The sequence below is a fragment of the Epinephelus moara genome, chromosome 6, assembly GCF_006386435.1.
Source record: "Epinephelus moara isolate mb chromosome 6, YSFRI_EMoa_1.0, whole genome shotgun sequence".
Taxonomy (NCBI): domain Eukaryota; kingdom Metazoa; phylum Chordata; class Actinopteri; order Perciformes; family Serranidae; genus Epinephelus; species Epinephelus moara.
Genome location: NC_065511.1, coordinates 24,282,520 through 24,304,669, shown reverse-complemented (window position 1 = coordinate 24,304,669; position 22,150 = coordinate 24,282,520). Strand labels below are relative to the sequence as shown.

The 22,150-nt window shown below is 41.0% G+C and overlaps 4 protein-coding genes across 6 annotated transcripts in view; 2 read left to right on the top strand and 2 right to left on the bottom strand.

Moving 5' to 3' along the window:
* The window catches only part of LOC126391818 (sialic acid-binding Ig-like lectin 13), a 38,903-nt gene extending 37,220 nt beyond the window's left edge, over nt 1-1,683 (bottom strand). Inside the window, exons 1-3 of the mRNA XM_050046774.1 lie at nt 1,630-1,683; nt 642-719; nt 155-502 (exon numbers count right to left, since the gene is read on the bottom strand). Of these exons, the coding sequence (XP_049902731.1) occupies nt 155-502; nt 642-687 (394 nt within the window). The 5' untranslated portion in view covers nt 688-719; nt 1,630-1,683. The remainder of the gene's footprint in view (nt 1-154; nt 503-641; nt 720-1,629) is intronic.
* Nucleotides 1,684-2,379: 696 nt separating this feature from the next.
* On the bottom strand, nt 2,380-9,615 carry LOC126391806 (NLR family CARD domain-containing protein 3-like). The gene is made up of 8 exons (XM_050046751.1): nt 9,484-9,615; nt 9,005-9,346; nt 7,903-7,980; nt 7,746-7,796; nt 5,824-7,630; nt 5,486-5,572; nt 4,965-5,132; nt 2,380-4,480 (listed from the first exon to the last, which is right to left on the bottom strand). Exons 2-8 carry the CDS (start codon nt 9,330-9,332, stop codon nt 4,147-4,149), a joined length of 2,853 nt encoding a protein of 950 aa, XP_049902708.1. The 5' UTR covers nt 9,333-9,346; nt 9,484-9,615; the 3' UTR covers nt 2,380-4,146.
* Nucleotides 9,616-10,391: 776 nt separating this feature from the next.
* On the top strand, nt 10,392-16,914 carry LOC126391817 (B-cell receptor CD22). Of its 2 annotated transcripts, none has more exons than XM_050046772.1 (8): nt 10,392-10,561; nt 11,385-11,789; nt 13,371-13,682; nt 13,762-14,025; nt 14,232-14,504; nt 14,943-15,045; nt 15,138-15,303; nt 16,551-16,914. In XM_050046772.1, the coding sequence occupies exons 1-8, from the start codon at nt 10,519-10,521 to the stop codon at nt 16,704-16,706; spliced, it is 1,722 nt and encodes a 573-aa protein (XP_049902729.1). In that variant the 5' UTR covers nt 10,392-10,518; the 3' UTR covers nt 16,707-16,914. The 2 variants fall into 2 exon arrangements, with proteins under 2 accessions (XP_049902729.1, XP_049902730.1); XM_050046773.1 differs by having other exon boundaries at nt 10,516-10,561; nt 11,388-11,789.
* Nucleotides 16,915-18,299: 1,385 nt separating this feature from the next.
* The window catches only part of xrcc1 (X-ray repair complementing defective repair in Chinese hamster cells 1), a 33,399-nt gene continuing 29,548 nt past the window's right edge, over nt 18,300-22,150 (top strand). The window contains exons 1-5 of one of the 2 annotated variants that reach the window (XM_050046760.1): nt 18,300-18,790; nt 18,928-19,020; nt 20,340-20,447; nt 20,556-20,714; nt 21,017-21,094. In XM_050046760.1, the coding sequence (XP_049902717.1) occupies nt 18,740-18,790; nt 18,928-19,020; nt 20,340-20,447; nt 20,556-20,714; nt 21,017-21,094 (489 nt within the window). In that variant the 5' untranslated portion in view covers nt 18,300-18,739. The remainder of the gene's footprint in view (nt 18,791-18,927; nt 19,021-20,339; nt 20,448-20,555; nt 20,715-21,016; nt 21,095-22,150) is intronic. The other variant, XM_050046761.1, reaches the window with a different exon arrangement.

Here is a 22,150-nt window from a genome sequence, read left to right as displayed (position 1 = left end):
GGTGGGAAGGTACATTTTGACCAGTCACTGAATAAACAATCAATTTTCTCTATATTTGTTAAACTGTTTGCCAAAATAATAAATGCAACATAAGATCAAAGCAGTTCCACAAGGGAAGAGAATGAAGTGTAAGTAAATGGATTTTAAAACCTACCTCTGACTGAAAAAGAGATTTTTTCAGAAAAATCATATCCCAGGCCGTCGCAGTCCAGTCTGAAGGAATATTTTTTGTTGTTGTCAACAGGTTGTATGTTGTTCAGGGTTGTGGTGCAGTCTTTTTTGGTCAAGTCTCCTGTCAGTTGTCCGTTGTTTGTAGTTGTTTGTGGCTGGCTGCTATCAAACACAGTAACTCCATCTTTTCTCCATCGTGCTTTACATGTGTTATCTAGCTTTGATACAAACTGGTCTGTCACATCAAAGGAGCAGGGGATGGTCACACAGGATCCACTAACAACCTCTATAGTCTGTGGTATTATGACCTTAAACTCTCCACACAGGGCACCTGAAACACAAGATACAAATCTTGAGGGAGGATAGTTTACAATAGTGAAGTAATTTAACTGCTGTTATATTACTTTTTGCACCTTTTGTTATTTTTGTACAGGAGTCATTGATCCATATATAGATAAACTCTAACTCACCTCGCAGCAGACAGGCAATGACAAGGATATTCAGAATTCCCACCATCTTTGTTTGTCAGGAGATGCAGAAACTCGAGTCTAAAACAGTCAGGAGTTTACAGATGAAACAGTTCATGTGTTTGATTCATTTCATCCCTAAAGCAAAATGATCTTTAGAGCAAGATTTATTTGAAGACCAGTGCCAAATGTGACATTTAGGTTCTCAGATCGACATTACTTTAAGTTGAACCTGCACATTTTTTAATCATTATCCTGGTGGAAAAGTGAGCCCCTTAAAATTTTTAACTAAATCCTATCCAATTTTAATTTAATGGGTTGTATGTGATGTGTCAGCAGCTCTAGGATTCAGTGCACTTATTTATCACACTAAGGACAAAAAGTAATAGATTACGACATTGAAAATAGTTTCTTGCTAAACCAAATTTGAACAATTAAATTAATAACAAAACAATTCTAGCGGATTCGACAGACCTTTTATTAAAGTTTGATCAGTGTGTGTGTACTGTACTATAGAGATAAAAAATGTGGTTCTTTCTAAAATGGGGAAGAAACATTCGCTGATTAGCTTAAAATAGCTGTTTGTTACACATTTCATAAAAGTGACAACACCCTGTCTGTATCTAACAGAATGCAGAACATGAAATATGATAAAAAAAGGAAAAACAGGAAATTAATTTCTTTAACAAACACCAACAAAGATTTGATGAACTTGTTTGCGGTTTTATTTTTAATGATTTTGAATTAAGTAATGACTGTAGAGCAATATCAAAAACACAATTAACTACCTTTGTTAATGATTTAAAAGAATTCTCCCTCTCAATCATCATCTGTGGATCTGTTTTCAATTTCCTGTCAAAATTTTCAAATATATAGTGATCGATGTAAAGCCCAGTGAGACAAGCGTTAACTCTTATGAAATAAATCTTGCTGTTTTATTCTTAATATTTGACTTATCCATGCGTTTCTTATGGAAGTTAAAATTACTTACATTTTCATCAGGTCTGTTTTGCAGATAGATGTTGAGCTGAAGTCAAGCTCTTAAGAAGTGATGTTACATTTTCAGAGAGCTTAGCAAATGAGGAACTTGCACAAGTGGAAGTGCATGAGTAATCTCTGCCGCACATTTCCCACTAAAGAGCCACACAGGTTTTACATAATGTGACAATGTCAACATTTGTCTCCCAGCAGTAGTGTTCTCTATGATGTGAAAACCAACATGGTGGCCAATAGAAGTCAATATTCAGAGGAGTCTGTAGTTGAGTGCTGTTGAATGTCTGGAAATAACATCCTATACTGTCCACCTCTGGTGGTCTCTCAAAGTACCATGTTAGGTGTGTTTAAGTCACTCTGTCATTTACTTTCTCATTGTTTTGGATCAAACAAACCCCACCACTGTATGAAAAAAAAAAAATAACATTAATAACTGCTAAATCAATTTCCTTCAAATATTAAGTCCAGTCACCAGAATAAAAGGGGGATTGTGGATGGTTTTACACCTTGGGTAAATGGCTGCCAAGCATTAGACAGCAGCAGACCACTCCTCAAGACCATGAATTATATTTGATTTTTTTTAATGACAGGTTGGAACATTTCCAGTTGTGTTTGTAGCCGTAGTGTTTGCATCAGTCAAAACATGGTTTTTGTGCCTAAACCTAACCACACATTAATCACAGCACTGTTACAACATAAAATGAAATGTTAAGTTTCAGCATATCCACTACATATGAAACATACAATGCCAACATTTATTCTAGCAGTTTTATTCATGTTTGAAATGTAATATGGGCTTTGTAGAACAAATATGTACGTAATACATTTGTTTGACAAAATTAACAATATGTAATTCTATGTGGTTTGTTATAGTTTTGGTTAAAATAAATCCCAGAGAGCTCTACCTCTCATGAACAAACTGTCATCACAGATAACTGAAAACACGTATTTGGGATCTGGGAGCTGTAGTGCTGCATGTGAAGTACTTTGAACAGCAATCACAAATATAGATTATATATATAGGCAATTTTGAGCAACAAGCAGAAGAATTGGAAGACATTTAGGAATTTAGCAACACAATCTGCCTTTTGCATCAGCTGAGGCTTGAACTCACAACCTCTGAGACTAAGAATCAATTTCTATCTCACTGAGCTAATTAGTCAGTGACAATTCACGTGTAGCTTCGCAAACTGACTAAGCCAGACGTGCAGGTTTAGCAGCCGTCCATGCAAGGAAAAGCAGATTTCAAACCACTGTAAAAAATCTGAAAATACACATATTGCATCTAGACAGCATGGAGATGTTGTTAATTTGTTTGTAACAATGATTGATTTGCTCCATAAATGAAAAACTGATGTTTAAAACTGCCATTTTTACATTGACTCCAATTGTTCACATTAGAGCAAAATTCAAAATGCTGTCAAAAATTCAGTTTTTGAGATAAAATTCTGAAATTTGCCACACATCATCTACCATGACTCTAGAGTTTTGTCTTTTTTTCATGAACATTGAAGATTCTATTAGCAAGAATTTGCATGTATATGTTTACAGTACCGTTTACAGTCAAACATTTTGATGCACTGTCGGCTCAATTTTTGATACATCAAAAATCTGAGAAGCGTAGTTTTTGTAGGGCAGTCTGAAGATGCTCTGTAGCAAGTTTGGTGTCAATTGAGCAAAAAATTGTGCGAGGAGATAGGTTTAAGAAGTTTTACAGTTTTTGAAAACAAAACAGAGTGATGAACTTCATAATTTTTAATAGGTTTAAATGTACAAAAGTTTCTTCAGTATTGGGGCTACAGTTTGATGAAAGTTGTGAAGTTGTAGCACATATGGTTGATTTGTTATGAATTTTCAGTTTTGAACTTTAGACACTTGCTGTAGCGCCACCATCAGGACTACTGGCTTGAGTTTACAGCTGAGGATAGACTGGACCTTTGTGCAAAGTTTGATGAGTTTTCACCCATGGGAAGTATGATTTCCTCGGAAGAAGAAAGAAGAAAGAAGAAGAATACCTAACCATGTTTTACAGCTGAACACAAAATGATGCGTCATTTTCTGTATGCTTCATTATCTTCAGTCTTGGGCGTTCCACAGCTCCAACCCTGTTTTGGACCCAGGTTATTGCCACACAGACTTTATGTAATTAGAAACATAGAATGAAAAAAAAGAGGAATTGTGCCATAGTAAAGTATAGATTGTGTATAACAATTCAAGTCAAGGGCTAGTCAGAAGCTGGAGTCTCTGGGAACAGAAACAGAACGTAGATTACATTTGAAACATGTCATAGGTTTAAAATCATGTGTGTTAGCAGTTATAATCAGATTTGAAGTCATAAAGAATCAAGCTGATTAAACAATTCTGACTGTGTTTTTGGTGTCATTAAAGAGGGCTCGGGTCAGCACAAGTACAACATAAGGATTAAAATGAATTTTCTTTACAGACTGAAGTCAGAATGTAAATTGACTCATGGTGGGTGCTGCAAATAGAGCCACCAACCATTGCACATAAATTGCTACATAACCTGTCTTCCTCCAGCCAGATTTTTAGAAGACTTCAGAAGCTCCAAAATATTTGTCCGGAGCTCCTTGGCTTTCTCTGCATTCTCTCCTTTCTCCACCTGTTCTCCTGCCACCTGGAGCCCCTTCAGCACCGACTGCAGGGCGTCTGCATTCTTCACCGAGTCCATCTGGTCTCTGTCTGCTCGGATCTCCTCCACCCAGTCCAGGTAGGCCTGAAGTAATCCAAGGTCTTCCACGAAGTTTGCAATAATCCGAAGTCCCGGTCGACATTGCTGCAGCTTCTTCAGCCTCCTTCTTCCCACCTCTCCGATGTCATTCCCAACAATGCTGATTAAGGAAGAAATAAACAGGTAAGCGTTTTCTTTGTGCTGTGGTGTCTAAAAGCACTACTGTTAGGGGCCCAGGGTCAAGAAGTATATATGGTCAGGGTCAAGAAGGTATTTATGGCCCAGGCCAAGGACTGGTGAAGTCCAACTAGGGTGTCTCTCTGTCGTCTGTTTTACTTTGTCTCACATTTCACAAACACAACTAATCTATATAAGCAGGGTTTTTGGGGCTGTTTTTCAGAGCAGTTCATATTGGCTTCGAACACTCTCCAGGCAATCTAGATGCTTGATTTGATGCTGTACTTCTTGTAATAAACCTTTCCTGTATACAAGCCAGACGGTGTCAGCGGAGTCTCCTTCATCACCTTCACATCATCGCTATTTAATAAACAACAGTGCCAAGGCCTTAGCTCACACAAGGTAGCAGTGTTTCCATACATTGTAACATTGAGAACACAAAGCACAAGTCAATGTGTGTGTCTTACGTCAGTGTCTTCAGAGAGGTGTTTTTGCTGAGGCAGTTGACAATGTTTTCTGTTCCTCTCTCTGTGATGCCAGTGATGTCCAGATAGAGTTCCTCCACAGTGGTGTTGTGCTCCAGAGCGTTCCACAGCTCCAAAACCCCCTCTGGACCCAGGTTATTGCCACACATACTGTACACACGAGAAAAAGATAAGCATTAAAACACACTGAATTTTCAGTTCCCTTAAAGAAAGGCCTTAGAACGTACAAAAAGGTCTTGAATTTTCTGTAGACAGTTGGTATAAAAAGAAGGTATAACTTTTTAAATGCGGGCTGTTGGGAGATGATACATCCAGGTCACATTAATGAGTTAATTATATTACCAGGAATTATTGTTACATACAGCTGGGAGGTACTGACAAATGTGATAGAAATGTAAATAAATTCACACCCTAAATAAATACTACTTGTAGGCCTTAGTGTCCCAGCTGTTTTTCAGTAATTCTTGTTATGAAATTGCATTTTATATGGTATTAAAACTTACAAGAGCTTCTTCACTTGGCACTCATTCGATTTCAGAACTGCAGATTCTAAAATAGCTGCTTGCCTATCCAGGCAGTTGTATCTCAAACTGAAAAAAAGAAAAACATTAGGTCAATATTATTTTTGGCAATCCATTGACCCTTTTTCAAAAGCGCTGTTATGCTCAGGCTCTTGGAGTAGGGCGGAATCAATCCCAGCATGTATTAGACAAAAGGCTCGGAGTACTAGGAGTACACCCAGGCATCAGCCAGTCAGGAAATTCAAACCCAGACTTGTTTTCATTGCCCAGTGCTCAAATGGCAGTTCTATTTAACTGATTTATATAAATTCGATACTCACTAGAGAGATTCACAGCGGTGTAGGATTGGCCCCAGTCTGTTTAGTCCTCTGTTTCCAATGTTGGAATAGCCCAAGTTGAGCTCCTGCAGCTTGTGTGGAGAGAACTGCAGCACATAGTGCATGGCTGCACAGTCCACAACACTCAGCTTCATTTTAAACAGGTTGAGTTTCTTGATCTCTGGTGCGGCCATGCTGGTGGCTTCCTTCATGTGGAACTCCATCAGGCAGTGGAGAAGATTGAGGGCAGCCTGGTTCTGGAGCTCCCTACCCTTAAACTGGTCTTGAAACCACAGACCCAGCCTGGCAGGGATGCTGTCCAGTTGCTCCATGGGGGAAAGAACAAGGCCATCCAACTGACCTGCGAGCCGAGCTCGGAGCATTCCCATGAAGAAGCGTGTGAACATCTGGAGGCTCTCCAGCTTGTCCATGTTGAGGTCTGTGTTTTGCAGGGGTGCAGCTCGGGAGGATGGTGGATGTACCCCAAAGCACCAGAAGTCCAGAGCTTGGATTATGTCCTCCTGGCTGAAGAGATTGATTGCACAGTAGAGGGCAGCCAGATGTTCTTGAACAGTCAGGTGGAAGAAAGAAAACATCTCCACTGTTTCCTCTTTGAGAGGCTGGAGGATGTGGCAGAGAAAGGTGCTCTGAAGATCAGCAGGTGTAACACCATACTTCTCCAAATCTGCTCTGTTGAACATGATCTTTTTCTGTAGAAGGTTTTCATAAGCCAGTTTTCCCAGGTTTGTCAGTTGTTGCTTTGCTAGTGAGAGAACCTCAGATCTTGGGGTGCTTCTTTCTGCACTCCCCTTCAGCGCATGGTGCTTGATTGCTGTAAACAGGTAGCAGAAGTAAACCTCGCTGACTGTTCGGGGTGGGTTTAGCTCCAGAGACTTTGAGTCAGCAACATCTTGATTTCCTGAGAAGAACTCAGCCATAGCAGTGCAGATGATGTAGCAATAAAGAGGGATGAAGGACAGCACAAAAAGGTTGTCGTTGTGCAAGATGTAATTGTAGACTTTTTCAGCAACTTCTTTGTCTTTGTAGAACTTGGTGGTGTATTCCTTCACCTGGTCCTCCTCAAAGCCCAGCACCACACAACATCTCTGGAAGAAACGCTTGGGAGCTTCAGTGGATGGTCTTGTCGTGAGGATGACTGATGCTTCTGGGAGTAGGCTTCCCTTGATCAAAGCCACCATTAGCTCTGACACTGGCACCTCCGAGTGAATGTCAATGTTTTTGTCAGGACTGTTCCAGTCCAAGGGGAATTTGAACTCATCTAATCCATCTAAGATGAAGAGCAAAGAGCTTGGTGAGGCAAAAAGATCAGGTAGAGCTGCCTTCAGGTACCGGAAACGTTCTCCAAGTAGCTCCAGTAGGCTCAGTGGTGCTTCAATCAGATTGAGCTCTCTGAAGCGCAGGTCAAAAATGCAGGTGAATTCACGCATGTTCTTCCCAATCGCCCACTCAAAGACTAGTCTCTGCACTGCTACGCTCTTTCCGATACCAGCAATACCCTTCACTTTAACCCTTTTTGGGGGCCGCCCCGACGTTCCTTGGGGTTCCAAGAGATGGCACGGCCGAATGCGCTGGCAAGCCTGATGGACATAGATGCGAGCTCGTCTGCTTGCCAGGTCAAAGTACTCATGTTGGCTGCTTTCAACTGAGTCATCATCCTCTGTCACAAAAAGGTCAGTGTAGCGGATCTCGATGTGAGAAGCTGAGTTCGAGGTCACTCCCTCACCCTCTGAGTAACACTTCAACTGCTCTGTGCGCTTCAGAAGAGTTGTTTTGTGGGCAGAAATGGGAACTACAGTGAAAGACAACAAGATGAAATACATTGTCAACAAACTTAAATTATTCTTCAGTTTTCTAGAAAATAAACATTTTGACGAACCTTCAGTTCACCAATCATATTGACATACCTCGGATGTTGGCCGGCTTTACACTCCTGCTAGGTTTCAGTTCTTCTTTAGCTGCATAATGAAGATCATTTTACTTCATATTCAAAACATGTGAACAATTTAAGTGATATGTAAGTAATATCCAAAATCAATTTTTTAAAAGATAAATAATCCATACCTTGAACCTCAGTAGCCAGGGTAAATCCCTTACTCTTTCCTTTGAACAGTTTAGCAATGGGGCCTTTAGGCTTCTTCTCTGTGTATAATACAGAATTCATATGGTTAATAACACATTTGATACATATGATATTACATGATTGCCGAGGTCCAGACCTTTGAATTCGCCCAATACACTGAGTTCCAGTTGGCTGATTTGTCTAGCGTCATAACATGAAACAGCGGGTTTTTGGTAAAAATAACAAATGATCGAAATGACTACAGCAGGGGGACTAACGATTCGCCAGTAAGTGCTATGGCTAGGACTAACTCCGTTGTCAAGCTGTTGTTGAGCTCTGGGCCAGAACCAATGAGGAGCAATAATGGCCAGTGCCATAGACAAGATAGTGACTGGTATCAAGGCTGTTCTAAAGCGACATGTCCTCTCAATATCGCCCGTCATTGTACATTGTGACTCCACTTCAACTTAAAAACTTCAGCAAAACAAGTATGCTGGTATGATTATGCATCAGTGTGGACTTAAAATTAGGTCAGATTCAGGCGGATACGTTGGTCTCTAGTGATTGGTAAGGGACAGTTGGATCCACCTCCCTCACAGAAATCAGAGTGGACACAATGCAAAGATGGAAACGGAGTGTTATGAATTATCAGTTTCTTCGTTGCGCACTTTAGAGCACATTGAGCTGCATATATGCTCCATATTTTAAACCAATCAAAGTTCCAATGTGAGAGGCATGGCTGTTCCAAAATTGCATTTTTGGTGTTAATTACAGCACCACCATGTGTTGGATTGGAGTTATATTTCTTGGGAAGCATTTGCACATTTGAACGCCAATTACTTGGCAAGACATCACAGTTTATTGTAGCCTCTTAGTAATCTTATCACACCTGTTGTTTAGACAGTAAAACTCTAGTCCCGGTCTGCCTGTCCCCCTTTGCCCCCCTTTTCTTCTCTCTTTATTCAACATTTAACACAAAGACAATGCACAAAACACAGAACATAAACACACAATATGGAGGAGCTGTTTACAATAAAATTCTAAACTTAAATAAATAAATAAATAATTAATACAGTCTTCACCATGATATTTAAGCAACCTTACCTTCAACTTTTACAGGTGCAGACACTGGCTTACTGATGGCATCTTTCCTGCAGTGTCTCTCCACCCACGCCTGCAGATCTTCGCAGTAATAATCCTGCACCTCTCTCAGCACCTGCAGGAACTTTTGGCTGCTCTCCTCAGTGGCACACACCATCTCAAGAGCTTGGGCCATGGCATTGGAAGGTGACCTCTCCAGCAGAGACAGGTAGTGGGCAGGGGAAAGCACCTCAGCATCACGCAGCCAACGCAGCAACGGTGCTGGGTGGTCTAGAGTCCAGTTCAGCAGCAAGTCTCTCTGAGACCGGAGCAGTTGCTGAGCTGAGCTCATGGCTTCATAAAATACTGTCACAGGGAATAAAATAAGCACATTACAGGATGTCATGCTAATAACTTACATTTAGAGAACTACAGTATAGAGAAGTGCAGTACAGTAAGGAAGTTGAACAAATACTCCCATGCTCAATGATTGAAATGCTTACCTTAAAGAAATATTTTATTGTTACGTTCTCTGTCACTTTCCCTCTCGTCTATTTCGCCATTGCAGTTGTTATGAGTGTTTGCAGGAGAGCTGTTTGTTTTCCGTCTTAAGGTGTGGGCAGACAGAGTGCAATGACTTAGGCAGCAATTTAAACAACCATTCAAAGGGTCCAGAGTTCAAAGTGTTCAAGTCTTTGTCCCTGCCTCTGATTCATCGCTGTTGTTTGATGTTGCGGAAACATGCCAATCCCCTAAAGTGACCTGGGAGTAACACACAGTGTGGAAAAATATCAAACTGTTCAACTCTTCAAATCCAATGTAATGCTGAAAAATGAACATTTTTGCATATTAAAACATATTTTTGTGTAATAAACAGATTGACCAGCAGTCTGAACAGTTAAAATACAAAAGTTGTTGCTTGACACGTTTCACATTTTGCCTCCAACTTTGTTTATAACTTCGCTGACCTACTTATATTGACTGATATTTATTGTTAACATGACAATTATAAATCCCCATCTGGCAAAACAGTTAATCATTAATCAGTTTTATTTGACTTTCTATTGATCTGTATCGCTATCACTTTTATCACACTTTGAGATATGGTTAGAACAGTCGATGTAGACAGAGGGAATCAGAAATTAACACATGTAGCTGTTGGAGCCTTTGAGGAAATGGCCAACAGCATGAGAGTGACTCACCCATTGTCATGTGTTGTCTCACACAGACTTGCTGAGGTCTCTCTTTCCAAACAATTCCTGCTTCCAGCAACTAAATCTGTATTTAAATCTTTTGACATGATTAAATAAGTGTGAAGTCTTAAATCTACCATTGCTGATTGTAAAATTAGTTCAGTGGTTTGTAATGAATGAATGAATGTAATAAGCATAAATGATATTGAAGATATTGAAAGAGTAAGAGGGGCCATCGAAGTGAAGTCATAGTATCAGGAGCACAATGAAACACTCCAACTTCCCCCTCTTTGCTCCTTTGTTCATCCTTCCCTCTGTCTGTGCTGGCACAGCAGGGTTGCAGTCATGCATGTGGACACTGTCTTTCTTGTGTGTCCTCTGATTTTTGGTGAGTAATTTAATCATATATTATTTTCTCTAAGAAATGCATGAGCTGTAAATTAATGTATGAATTTAATTCATCATTAAACCGTGTTGTTAACCTCATTAAATGATCTCCTTATATCTCTGTCATTAACATAATTATTACTCCAAGAGATGGAGAAACCGTTAATTTTTCTGTCTGTGAATGTGTCGTGCAGAATATACCGTAGCGCATGATTACATTATATTCACAGATGAGGATTGTTTCTGTATTTTAATAGTTAAATGCTAATTTCTCTTCTCTGTGAAGTTGATGACAATATGAAAATGTATATGCAAATAATTCCTGAAATAATCAAGATAATATGGATTTTTAAGTATTTACTTCGCAATTTCCCACCGAGTGTAATACTTGAGTGTAGTACATTTTCCAGAGCCACAAGTGCTGTTGCTCTCTTCCTTTTTCTAAATATACATCTGTTGCGAAATTGTTCTAGGTCATAACATGCATTTGCAGACAGTGCAGCTAAATACAGCAGCTCTAACCTCGTGTTAGTTCAAGTTTATTCTTTATGATGACCTTTCGAGAAGATCTCATGGGAATTAAATCAGTTAGGATTGTGAGTGTTGTAGTTTGGATTAGAAACGTTTTAATTGGCCATGTACTATGGGAACTGTCTTTAGCTTCTGAGTGGTCAAGTTTAGAGTAAAACTCAAGCACACAAGACATGAACATCACAACTATGGGGCACAGCTGACTGGCTGCTGTCCCCCGGGATTTAATCTTGAACCTGGCATAGTTACATCAGACCCTGTGTGTTGTTAAATTATTCTGCTCTCTATCACAGCAGCCACACTGTGGAGGAGAGTCCAGGCTGTCTCTCCTGTGCCCTCAGTCCCTGACCGTGTCCAAGCACTGGTGGGCTCCTGTGTGGTGATCCCCTGCTCCTTCACTCCTCTAGCTCCTCACCCTCCCAGGGGGAGGAAGGAGAGGGTGGATGTCCGGCTGAGGTTCAGAGGTGGCGGTCACTTGTTCCCTCTTCGCAGCACCGCTTTTAACAGCGAGGACAGAGATCAAGTGAGCCGGGATTTCCAAGGCCGGACGTCGCTCTTCGGGCGAGTCACAGATGGAGATTGCTCGGTGAAGATCGAAAGGGTCAGCCAGGATGACTCACGGGTGTTTGAGATCGCTCTGAAGAGAGGTGACAGCTTACTGTGGGGGAAGCCAAGGAGCTTCAATCTGGATGTTGTGGGTGAGTGGGGGAGTCACTGTACTGGCTCTTTCTTCTCTTATAAAAGTACTTGATTGGTGGATATTTAACAACCAAAAAATGTCTGTGTATCCAGAGCAAAGAAAATATATTATAGTGTAGGAACAGAAATCCAGTATATTCATGCAAACACACAGTACAGAATCAGAATCAGAATCAGAAATACTTTATTGATCCCCGAGGGGAAATTATTTATGTTACAGGTGCTCCTTGCAAGAGAGGAACGATACGTGAAAATATAAGAAATTTACAGTAGTATTAACAAATATATAGTTAAATAAACAGGAATTATTAACAAACATAAACATAAATAAATATATATATATACATATATATATTGTAAACTGAACAAGATTATTTACACAAACAGAATATATACAGTCAGGGTGAATGGGGTTATTGCACAAGTTAAATTAAATTATTGCAGTGTGTGAAAAAGTCTCAGGGCCACTCAGAGGGAGGAGTTGTACAGTTTGATGGCCACAGGCAGGAATGATTTCCTGTGGCGCTCAGTGGTACATCTTGGTGGTATGAGTCTCCCACTGAAAGTACTCTTGTGCCTGACCAGCACATGGTGGAGTGGGTGTGAGACATTGTCCAAGATAGTTCGTAGCTTAGACAGCATCCTCCTCTCTGACACCACCATCAGAGAGTCACACTCCATTCCCACAACGTCACTGGCCTTGCGGATCAGTTTGTTGAGTCTGTTGGCGTCCGCCACCCTCAGCCTGCTGCCCCAGCACACAACAGCATAGAGGATAGCACTGGCCACCACAGACTCATAGAAAATCCTGAGCATAGTCCGGCAGATGTTGAAGGACCTCAGTCGCCTCAGAAAATAGAGACGGCTCTGGCCCTTCCTGTAGAGAGCGTTAGTCTTCTTAACCCAGTCCAGTTTATTGTCAATGTGTACCCCCAGGTACTTATAGTCCTCTACAATGTCCACACTGACCCCTTGGATGGAAACAGGGGTCACTGGTGTCTTGGTCCTCCTCAGATCCACAGCCAGTTCCTTTCCGAACTCAGAACTCCGACAATTGAGTTACGTAGTGAGCTCACACTGCACAGTATGTTAATTTTGTGTAGGCCTACTTGAGAAATGCCAGGACTGTGAGAGGTGAGCTTACTGGACAAACAATGCAGTTTTTGAGCCAGGCAAAAAGCTATTTATCTGTCAAATGATTGATTTTTAACATTTTTCAGGTGAGAAAGTAACTATAGACTCCCAGTATGTGTCACTTTATCCAATTAATGCCTGTTTAGAAATTCACTGTAACGTTTTCAGAGGTGTGAGAGCTGCTGGCTGGATCAGATCGGCTGTCACGACTGTCTTGCTTGAGTATTCAGTCAGTTGGTAATGGCATACTAATCTTTCTTTTAGTAGGCCGTAAATACATGTGGCTGATGGGTTAAATAGTTCCTATACCTACATGAAAATGAATGTCTGGGGACAGAAATACCACAATAATGGCCTTGCTGGTTTTTGGAATTATTTTTTTGTCTCTAAGAAAATACACATCAGTATTAAAACACTGTAATGATGGAGCGTTTCCTCACTGACAGACACCCCTGAGGCTCCCGTCATCAGCGGCATGTTGTCTGCCACAGAGGGACAGCTGGTCACCCTGAACTGCTCCGTCAGCTATCACTGCCCCTCCAGACCTCCGGCCCTACAGTGGAGCTGGGAGAGAGGAGCCCAGGTGAACAGCACGGAGCCTGGGGAGGTGCAGACACTTCACCCAGAGCCCCACAGGCCGATGTTACTGGCCTCTTTGTCCTTCACTGTGTCACATCAGGTGAAACCCCGGCTCAAATGTGAAGTCAGCTACCCAGGAGCCAAAGCGTTGGCCATTTCAAAGGATCTGCATGTGACATGTAAGCATAGTTTTAACTATTATCTTTGTGTCTCCTGACTCATTTACACGCTAACCTTGTTTTTATCTATGCTTTATAGTCTCACCAAAAGATGTAAAGGTTCAGGTCCAGTCCTTGATAGTGCAGGAGGGGGGCAGCGCCTTGTTGGTCTGCTCGTGTAAAGCTGACCCGCCGGTGTCTGAGTATCGCTGGTCCTACAGTCAGCACGGCCGTACAGTGCACCTCGACCAGCGCACACACACAGTCCGGGTGCACAACGTGACACGAGACATGAGGGTCCGCTGCTCAGCAAAGAACCTGATCGGTCGAGGAGAGTCCCGGCCCACGCCGTTAAACATACAATGTAATCCTACTTCCTGTAGGCCTACCTCTGATGGCCATGCACACATATATTAGGATTATTTGACAAGAAGCTTAACCTATATGTGTTTGGTTTACAAGGCTGTCAAAGAGTAACTGTAACAACAGGTAGTTTGTTACACCTCTAACTGGTCGGTTGTGGTCATAGTTGTTCTGATGACGTTTAAATGTGCCCCTTCTCTCCTACAGATAAACCAGCCATCCTCCGGCTCTCCTCCACCTGTGTTGTGGACGATTCAGAGTTGTTGTGTCGCTGTTCGGTCGACTCCAACCCCAAACCAGCAGTCACCTGGAGCGTGAATGATACCGTTCCACCTGGCAATTACAACGTTTCCGTAACATCTGAGCGCAACACGCTAACAGCCACACTGAAGGGCCACATGGACAAACCTCAGACTGTGATCTGCTTTGCTTTCAACGCGCTAGGAAATGACTCGCTGATGTTGCTGCAGGGAGGAGAAGGTTTGTTCAAAGCAATGTTCCCCCACACTTACAGGGACAACAGCTCTGCCTCTTGTTTATTCGCTCTAATGTAGGGGTGGTGGTGCTCAAACATCTGTGCAACGTGCCTGCAGCTCGGAAGCATAAGTAGATGGGAAGAAAGTGAATACCTCAAAGAAAACCATATGTTGTTGTACCATTATTGAGCCTTCCTGTTGCTGCAGTCCATTTTATATGTCTTTATACTGCAGTGCTCAGTCTGTTGCAATTTAAAAGCTTACTTATGGTGGAATATCTAAGTGAAGTCGTTACATCAAGCTTGAACGAGCAATATGTCTGAAAGGCCTAGAGTTAAAATATAATCCATGTTGTTCCACCCATGGTGACGAGAGAAAACTCTAATTAATATATTATTGTTTCACATCATATTCTGATCCATCTCTTTCTGTCCATAAACAGAGACAGCACCTTTGCTGTGGATGTTGATACCCGCTGCGTCCATCTGCCTGCTCATATTCCTTCTGTCTCTTTGTTTCTACTGCTGCCGAAAGAGAGCTGGAAAGTATGTGAGGCAAATCTGCCCTTTAAATGTTTACTTAACTTTGTCACACTTGCATAATTTGAGGTTTCACGTACCTGTTCTGCCTCTCACAGAAATGTCCTGAGTCGACGCCCGGCCGTGTACCCTGGAGGACTGGGAATTTACCAGGACCGAATGCCCCTCTATATAAACTGCACAGAAGTGACTCATATCTACACCAATGGCAGCTACCAACTTGTATACCAGAACTGCACACCACTTTTTGTCCACACTAAGCAGGTATTTGATTAATGTTATCTTTAAAGCAGTTGTTAAAGTGTGTTCCTCTGCCTCCTTGTAGTCCCTCTAATGGCATTTAGTAGAATCTACTGCACATGAATGAAAACAACCAATCAGAGTCGAGGTGTCTTTAATGCAGCTGTCAGTCATGTCAGTCACTGCTCGTTAACTGCGGTTCAACTGTCAAACTAGGCAGCGCTGTTCATTTCTGAATCAAGATTCTGTTGTCAAAGGCTTTCAAAAACATATTTTAGTGTACTGTTTAGCTGTAAAATGAGAATGTTTGTGACTCAGTTGAGCCAAAACCAAGCACCGCCCACCGGCCAAACTTCCTCATTTTACAGCTAAACAGTACACTAACATACATTTTTGAAAACATTTGAGGTGAGAAAAGGCAGTACAGTAACAGAATCTTGATTCATCATTGATGAGCGCTGCCTAGTGTGAAGACGCATTGAAGACGCCTTGGCTCTGATTGCTTGTTTTCGTCCAACTGTGGTATTTTCTAGAGAATGCCATTAGAAGCACTATGAGGAGGCAGAGGAACATGATTTTTTTTCACAGATTAACTATCTTACGTACTAAGGATACTGTGATAGTTTCAGCAAATATGACAAAGGTTTTATCTATAGAGGGTTAACAACCACAGATTTGCGTGAAGGTTATGTTCTTCGTAATCTTACTAGATAATGGAATTCCACGTTTTTCTCCTCACTGACCTGGTCAATCCATGTGAAATTTGGCACAGTGGTAGAGGGTCATGGGAGGATGCGAATGAAGCAATATTACATCAATTGGCCAAAGGGGGGCGCTATAGCAACCGATTGAAATTGCAAACTTTGAATGGGCATATCTCATGCTCCGTATGTCGTAGAGACATGAAACTTTGCACAGAGATGCCTCTCCTCATGAGGAACAAATTTACCTCAAGAACCCATAACTTCCGGTTATACAGATTTTCCGCCATTTTGAATTTTTTGAAAAACACTTAAAATCGATCTCTTCCTAGGAAGTTTGACCGATCTGCATGAAACTCGGTGAACATAATCTAGGGACCAATATCTAAAGTTCCCTCTTGGCAAAAGTTGGAAAACTTACTAAAACAGATATCTACTGGCTACACCAGATCTCCTAAAGTATTGGCTGTCACCCTCAGAGGCTTACAGTTGTCAGGCCGATAGCCGATGGGTTCTGATATTCTGTTATCAGCAACAGCGGGCATTGCATACATCTGTTCCTTTTTTCAGATGCGTCCGATGGCCCGAAGAGGAGGAGAGAGAAGAAGAGGAGGAGAAGTTGGAGGAACAGACAGACGAGTGGGTCTGGGGGTGAGAGGCACAAGAGAGGTGCAGGGCACTGCTGCGGCTGATGCAGAGACAGCCATCTACTTGGAGATCCTCTGAGCTCACTGTGAGAGTGACATGATTCACCTGCTACATTAAACTCACATTAGACTTCAGATTCAATCTCACACTGGCGGTAATGCATAGCTTATGTAACATTCAGTTATTTGTATATATTGTTAATCCATATTGAACTATTTGAGTGTTTGCCTGTGACGTGCCTGTGTGCTGTTCTTTGTTTTTTATGAAATATGAAACGGATTGATAAGAGTTTTTTATTATTATCATTTCATCCTGTGTCTATTCTACACACACACGAGCGCACATAAGCACTCAGATTTGATTTGGTCTTACCACCTACTGCTCCAATTGCATTTGTAACGGCAGCTGCAGCATGGTTAACACAAAGTGATCCTCAGGTGGTGATTTAAATTTCAATTAAATGTATCTGTTACATGAAATCATACAAGGTACAACCCCAGTGAAATGTAACCCAGTCAGCTCCTTCAACTTGTGCATGGCAGTGTAGTCTGCAGCTCAACCTATAATGCAGTTTGTAATATTTATTACACAGGTGAGGAAGTGTGTCAATGTGCTCAGTGGAGAACAGAAGTGTCATTGCGGGAAGAGCTCGGGTGCAGTTGATAACACTAATACTTTATTTGTTCTACTAAGCATCCCAGTTATTTTTGCCAGTGAAGCCATTTTGTGGCCAACTTTTCATTAGTTTTTCACACCATTCACACAAAAGCATGAGCATTGTGTTTATAGAACTGCCATTTACTGTAACTGCAAAATACAAAAAACATTGCAACATTTACAAAAAAAGACAACAAAAGAAGAAATACAGGAGAATTCACCCACAAAGTCCTGTCCAACCATTCATCCATCCATCAAAAAACACACTATTATCAATACATAATTCATGCCACGCTCAAATGGAACTCGTCACTCGTCACTAGCAGATGTCTTAATGTTTTGGTGTTTAGAGTGTTAAATAACATTTGACTGGAAAGTAGACTTTTGGCTGAAGTCCTTTTTGTTGCAAATATACCACATCAGTGCACATAAAGCACATGTATGTAAACTATAATTTCTACACATGTAGATGTACTTTTCCTAATTGCTTTGTTTTTATCCTTTCTTTGTCTTTATCTTATTTGGTCTGGCAATATCCCCCTAGGGATCAACAATGTTATCTGATTTCTAGAACTGGAAGACTAGGAAACAAGGATGCCTGTTGTTTTTTTTGTTTTTTGTTTTTTTTCTTACAGTTGCAGTGAAATCAGGAATGCCAGAACTTGAGCTGTTATTAATGAAAACTGCATCTGTAATTTTCCTATTGTGAGATTTCAAAATGTGTGCCATGAAAAAAAGGTTTATGAAAAGGTTTCTTGGTAACAAAAGAAGAGATGAGTGTCCACAACAAGGTAAATGTCATATTGTATATATTATATAAAAATAAAGTGTATGTTTCTTAGAGGAAAGGAAGAAAAAAGTACATACAATACTTAGAGTTTATAATTAAATGTATGTGTTTGATTTGAGGACATTTCTGTGCATATTCTGAACGATTGGTGGCGATAAAGCTGATGATGCCATTTAAACTGCAGAAGAAGAAGTAGAACGCTCCCATTGGATGAAAAATGCCATTAGGCGGAAGTTACGTCACAGCACAACAGCCATCGGGCTTTTGGTGGGAATATGAGTTCGCTTCCACGCACCTTTAACTTAAAATTGAAAGCATTTCTATATGTTTGCTGATATTTAACGTAATGCCAAAGTTAGCGGCTATGTGTCACGCACATAACAGTTTCAAAGGTTCGTGCTAACAGCACTTAGTGTGTGTTTAAATCATCAGGCTAATCAGGAAAAGTTCACTCTATTGTTTGCTAGCATGCTATCACGTTAGCAAGCACAGTAGCTGATTTACAGCAAGGCGCATTTACTGAAGTTTTCGAGGCTTAATTTAACGCCACTGAAAGGACAATTTGTGTGTTTTATATTTGTTGTTAACTGATTGAGACAGCGCTTAGGTTTTCCCCTTCATACTGGATAATTCATTTACCCTCAACCTGTCAAGATTCAACAACATGCCAGAAATCAAACTCAAACACGTCGTGTCTTGCAGCACCGAGGACAATGTAAGTCCACTTCTCACTTACACTGAACCGTAAAAATGTTCCCGTTTGTCCCTTGACACCAAGTTTGTAGATATATGCTTTTATTTAGCCAAATGCGAGCCTCACTTACACTCACCTCTTGTCCTAATGCACAACAGACTCACAAGGCAGACAACCTGCTGAGCTCTGACACCTACAGGAAGTGGAAAGCAGCAAGAGCTGGGGAGAAGCAGACATCAGTCATTCTGCAGGTATGTTTTTGACCCCCTGTGTAACTTACTCCCACATGTGTCACCCAGCAGCGGTTACATAACATGTTGTTCTGTCATTATTGATGTGAAATTTACTTATGTCATGAAGTAGACTTCTATAACCTGGTGATAAAGTTCATTTTTTATCTAAATACGAGATTTTTTTTTATGTCCCAAATTCACTTACCCTTCCTTCCCTGGCTGTTTATCCACGAAAGGAAAGCTTTTAATCCAACTTGGTATTTGTTATTGTCATGTAATAATGGTTGGGCACTCACTTTTGTTATCTGTAACTTCTGAAATGTGAAGCTGTTTCCAAACATTACATTTATTTAATTGACACTTTTAGCCAAAGCAGCTTTCAAAAATATATTCAACCATGTGGATGCAACAGTAAAATTGCAAAAATCATGCAAGAACATTAACTTCATCAAGTGCTATAATTAGAGACAAGAAGAGATAAAGTTTTTTCCCATTCCTTTTTAAATTTTGTTTTATTTTGTGAGGCAAGATGCCACCTGAACAGATGAGTTTCCAGTCTGCAACAGAACATGTGTTGAACATTTCACCGATTGAAAATGTTGACTTCTACTCCCACGTCTCCTTTGTTGATGTATTTGTGCCATTGTGGGATTCCCCTTGTCTGCATTGTCTTACAGACACTCTTGCAGGGCAGTGGTTCCCATCTGTCGAACCACAGGGTCTAGATTTCTTCCTAGTCATTAGTTCAAGGTCAACTCAGTACACACGTTTGGCCACGTCATCGAACTAGTTTGCTGTCTCTGTTAAGTAGCTGTCTGTTAGTCACTCACTCTACAGCAGGAAACGGCACTTCAAAGTAAAAACTCTGTCTCAGAAATTTCCTGCATATCAAAATAAAGTGTTTTTTGACAAACTTAACACTTGCGATCCATTCAGAATGGACCCCTTTTAGACTTCAACCCACCAATTGGGAACCACTGGTTTAGGGATTAGGCAGAAGCAAACTTCCTGTCTTATTTAGAATGCTGCTTGTAAAGTGTGGAAGACAAGAACATACTGTGCTCATCTTTGTCTAGATTACAGGATTTACAGAATATGTTAAAGGCACTTGAGGCACACTTTGAAATTTTCATTAGGAGAGTGTATATTATTGCAAATTACTGTATCAGTAGGGGACAGTCTGTGTCCAAAAAGGTATACATGTATTTTCTTGGCATAAATGTGTTAAACGTAGGACAAGTAAAAGACTTTGTCTTCTTAAATCCATTCTTTTAGCTCTTTCAGCTTTGTTTCTTGTGTAAGCTCTGTTGACATGTGCTGTTTCACTTTCCTCTCAGTTCGAGAAGGAGGAGCAGGTGCACAGCATTGATATTGGAAATGAGGGGTCGGCTTTCATCGAGGTGCTGGTGGGGAACTCTTCAGCTGTCAGAGACCAGGATTATGAGGTATTATCTCAAACCCAACCAAGTACAAAGCATATCACGTCCTTATCATTGGAATTACTCTACATTTTTTTGTCCAAATTCTTTGATGTCAATCTTTCACTCTTTTAGGTTCTTTTGGTTATGTCTTCCTTCATGTCCCCCACGGAGAGCCGAAATGGCACCAACATGAACCGGGTGCGATTCTTTGGGCCCAACCAGCTGCAGAAGAGCACAGCACAGGAGAAGTGGGACAGAGTGAAAATTGTGTGTAGCCAGCCATACAGCAAGGTAAGGCCCAGACATTTAAAATAACAGAGTGCAAACTAAGATTTCCATCTGACTCTTAAATGTAAAACATTTGCATTTTCCGAATTTAACAAAAAATACAGATCATTGCTTTACACACACGGCGCAGTAAGGGTCTTCTTGCACTGAAGCTGCTTGGCTGCACCTGTTGATGTTGTGTGTTGAAGTCCTGTGAACTGTTGAATTAAAGTTTACTTGTGTGAACAAAGGTGTGTACTAATACGATGTATCTGCTGCCACTTGTGAAATAAAATCTAAGATGACTTTGTGGGTGTGTTTTGCAGAACATAGCATACGGGCTGGCCTTTGTTAAGTTTCATTCACCACCTGACAAAAATGATCCTCCTCCAACAAACTCCCCGGTAAGTCATGCCACATCTTGTTCTCAAAACTCCAGGGTACAGATGTCTCTTCTCTTTTAATATTGTCACTGAGACCTGAGAGCAGTGTTGACAAAGGCTGTGTATTAGAAGCTTCTGACAGGACTCCTGAGTTTCAGTGCTTACACCAAAACAATGCTTCTTCAGTGTCTCACTTTAAAAATAACATTTTTCTACAAAACATTTCTTTTATTTCATAAAGGAAAAGAAACCTCTGAAATGATAAAAGTTGTCACAGCACAAGAAGTCATACGGGAACGTTGCCTAAATGAAATAGTCAGGAATTGGCAGTTATTATATTGACAGTTATTATCTGTATAAGAAAACTGTCTGATAAAAAAGCCACATGACGAGGTGCTGAGCACTGCAGAGGGCTGCAAATAGGTTCAACTTCTGTCAAAACACTGCGCTCGTCACTGTCACTTTTTACCCAGCCATCCAGTCACAGTGGAGACAAATACCAAAAAGACTCATATACAAGGACAAAATAATATTGAACCTACCTTGACCGGCAGATCCATCCTCTTCTCCTGCACACTCTTACCTACCCTTCATCCACTCTTATCTTGTGTCGACATTTTCACTTAAGCAGATATTCTGTATCATAGCAACCAAAGTGTCTCAGCTGAAAAGCACTTAAGAGCTGGCAGCTGGACACTTTCAGAAGAGTGCCTGGTGTTTCAGCTGAAAAAAAAGCTTTGGTGGAAACACAGCCTTATGTTAAAGGATAACTTCGGTATTTTTCAACCTGGGCCCTTTTTCCCCATGTGTATGTGTGCGTATGATTCATAGGTACAACTCGTTTTAAAATTGGTTCAGTATTGAGGGAGGCGGATACAGCCGGCAGCCGCAAGGTAGATATGGGGGCAAATGCGTCCCGTATAAGTTTGCGCATTAAAAGTGCTTTTTTTTCGCCACTGACCGGTTCAGATCGCCAGTGCTATCTCTGTAAATAGCATACTAAGCGTTTCCCTGACCCTTCACCTCCTCCCGGCTGTGACGTCATCTCGTAAGAGCTTTGCTTGTTGCCGGAAGAAA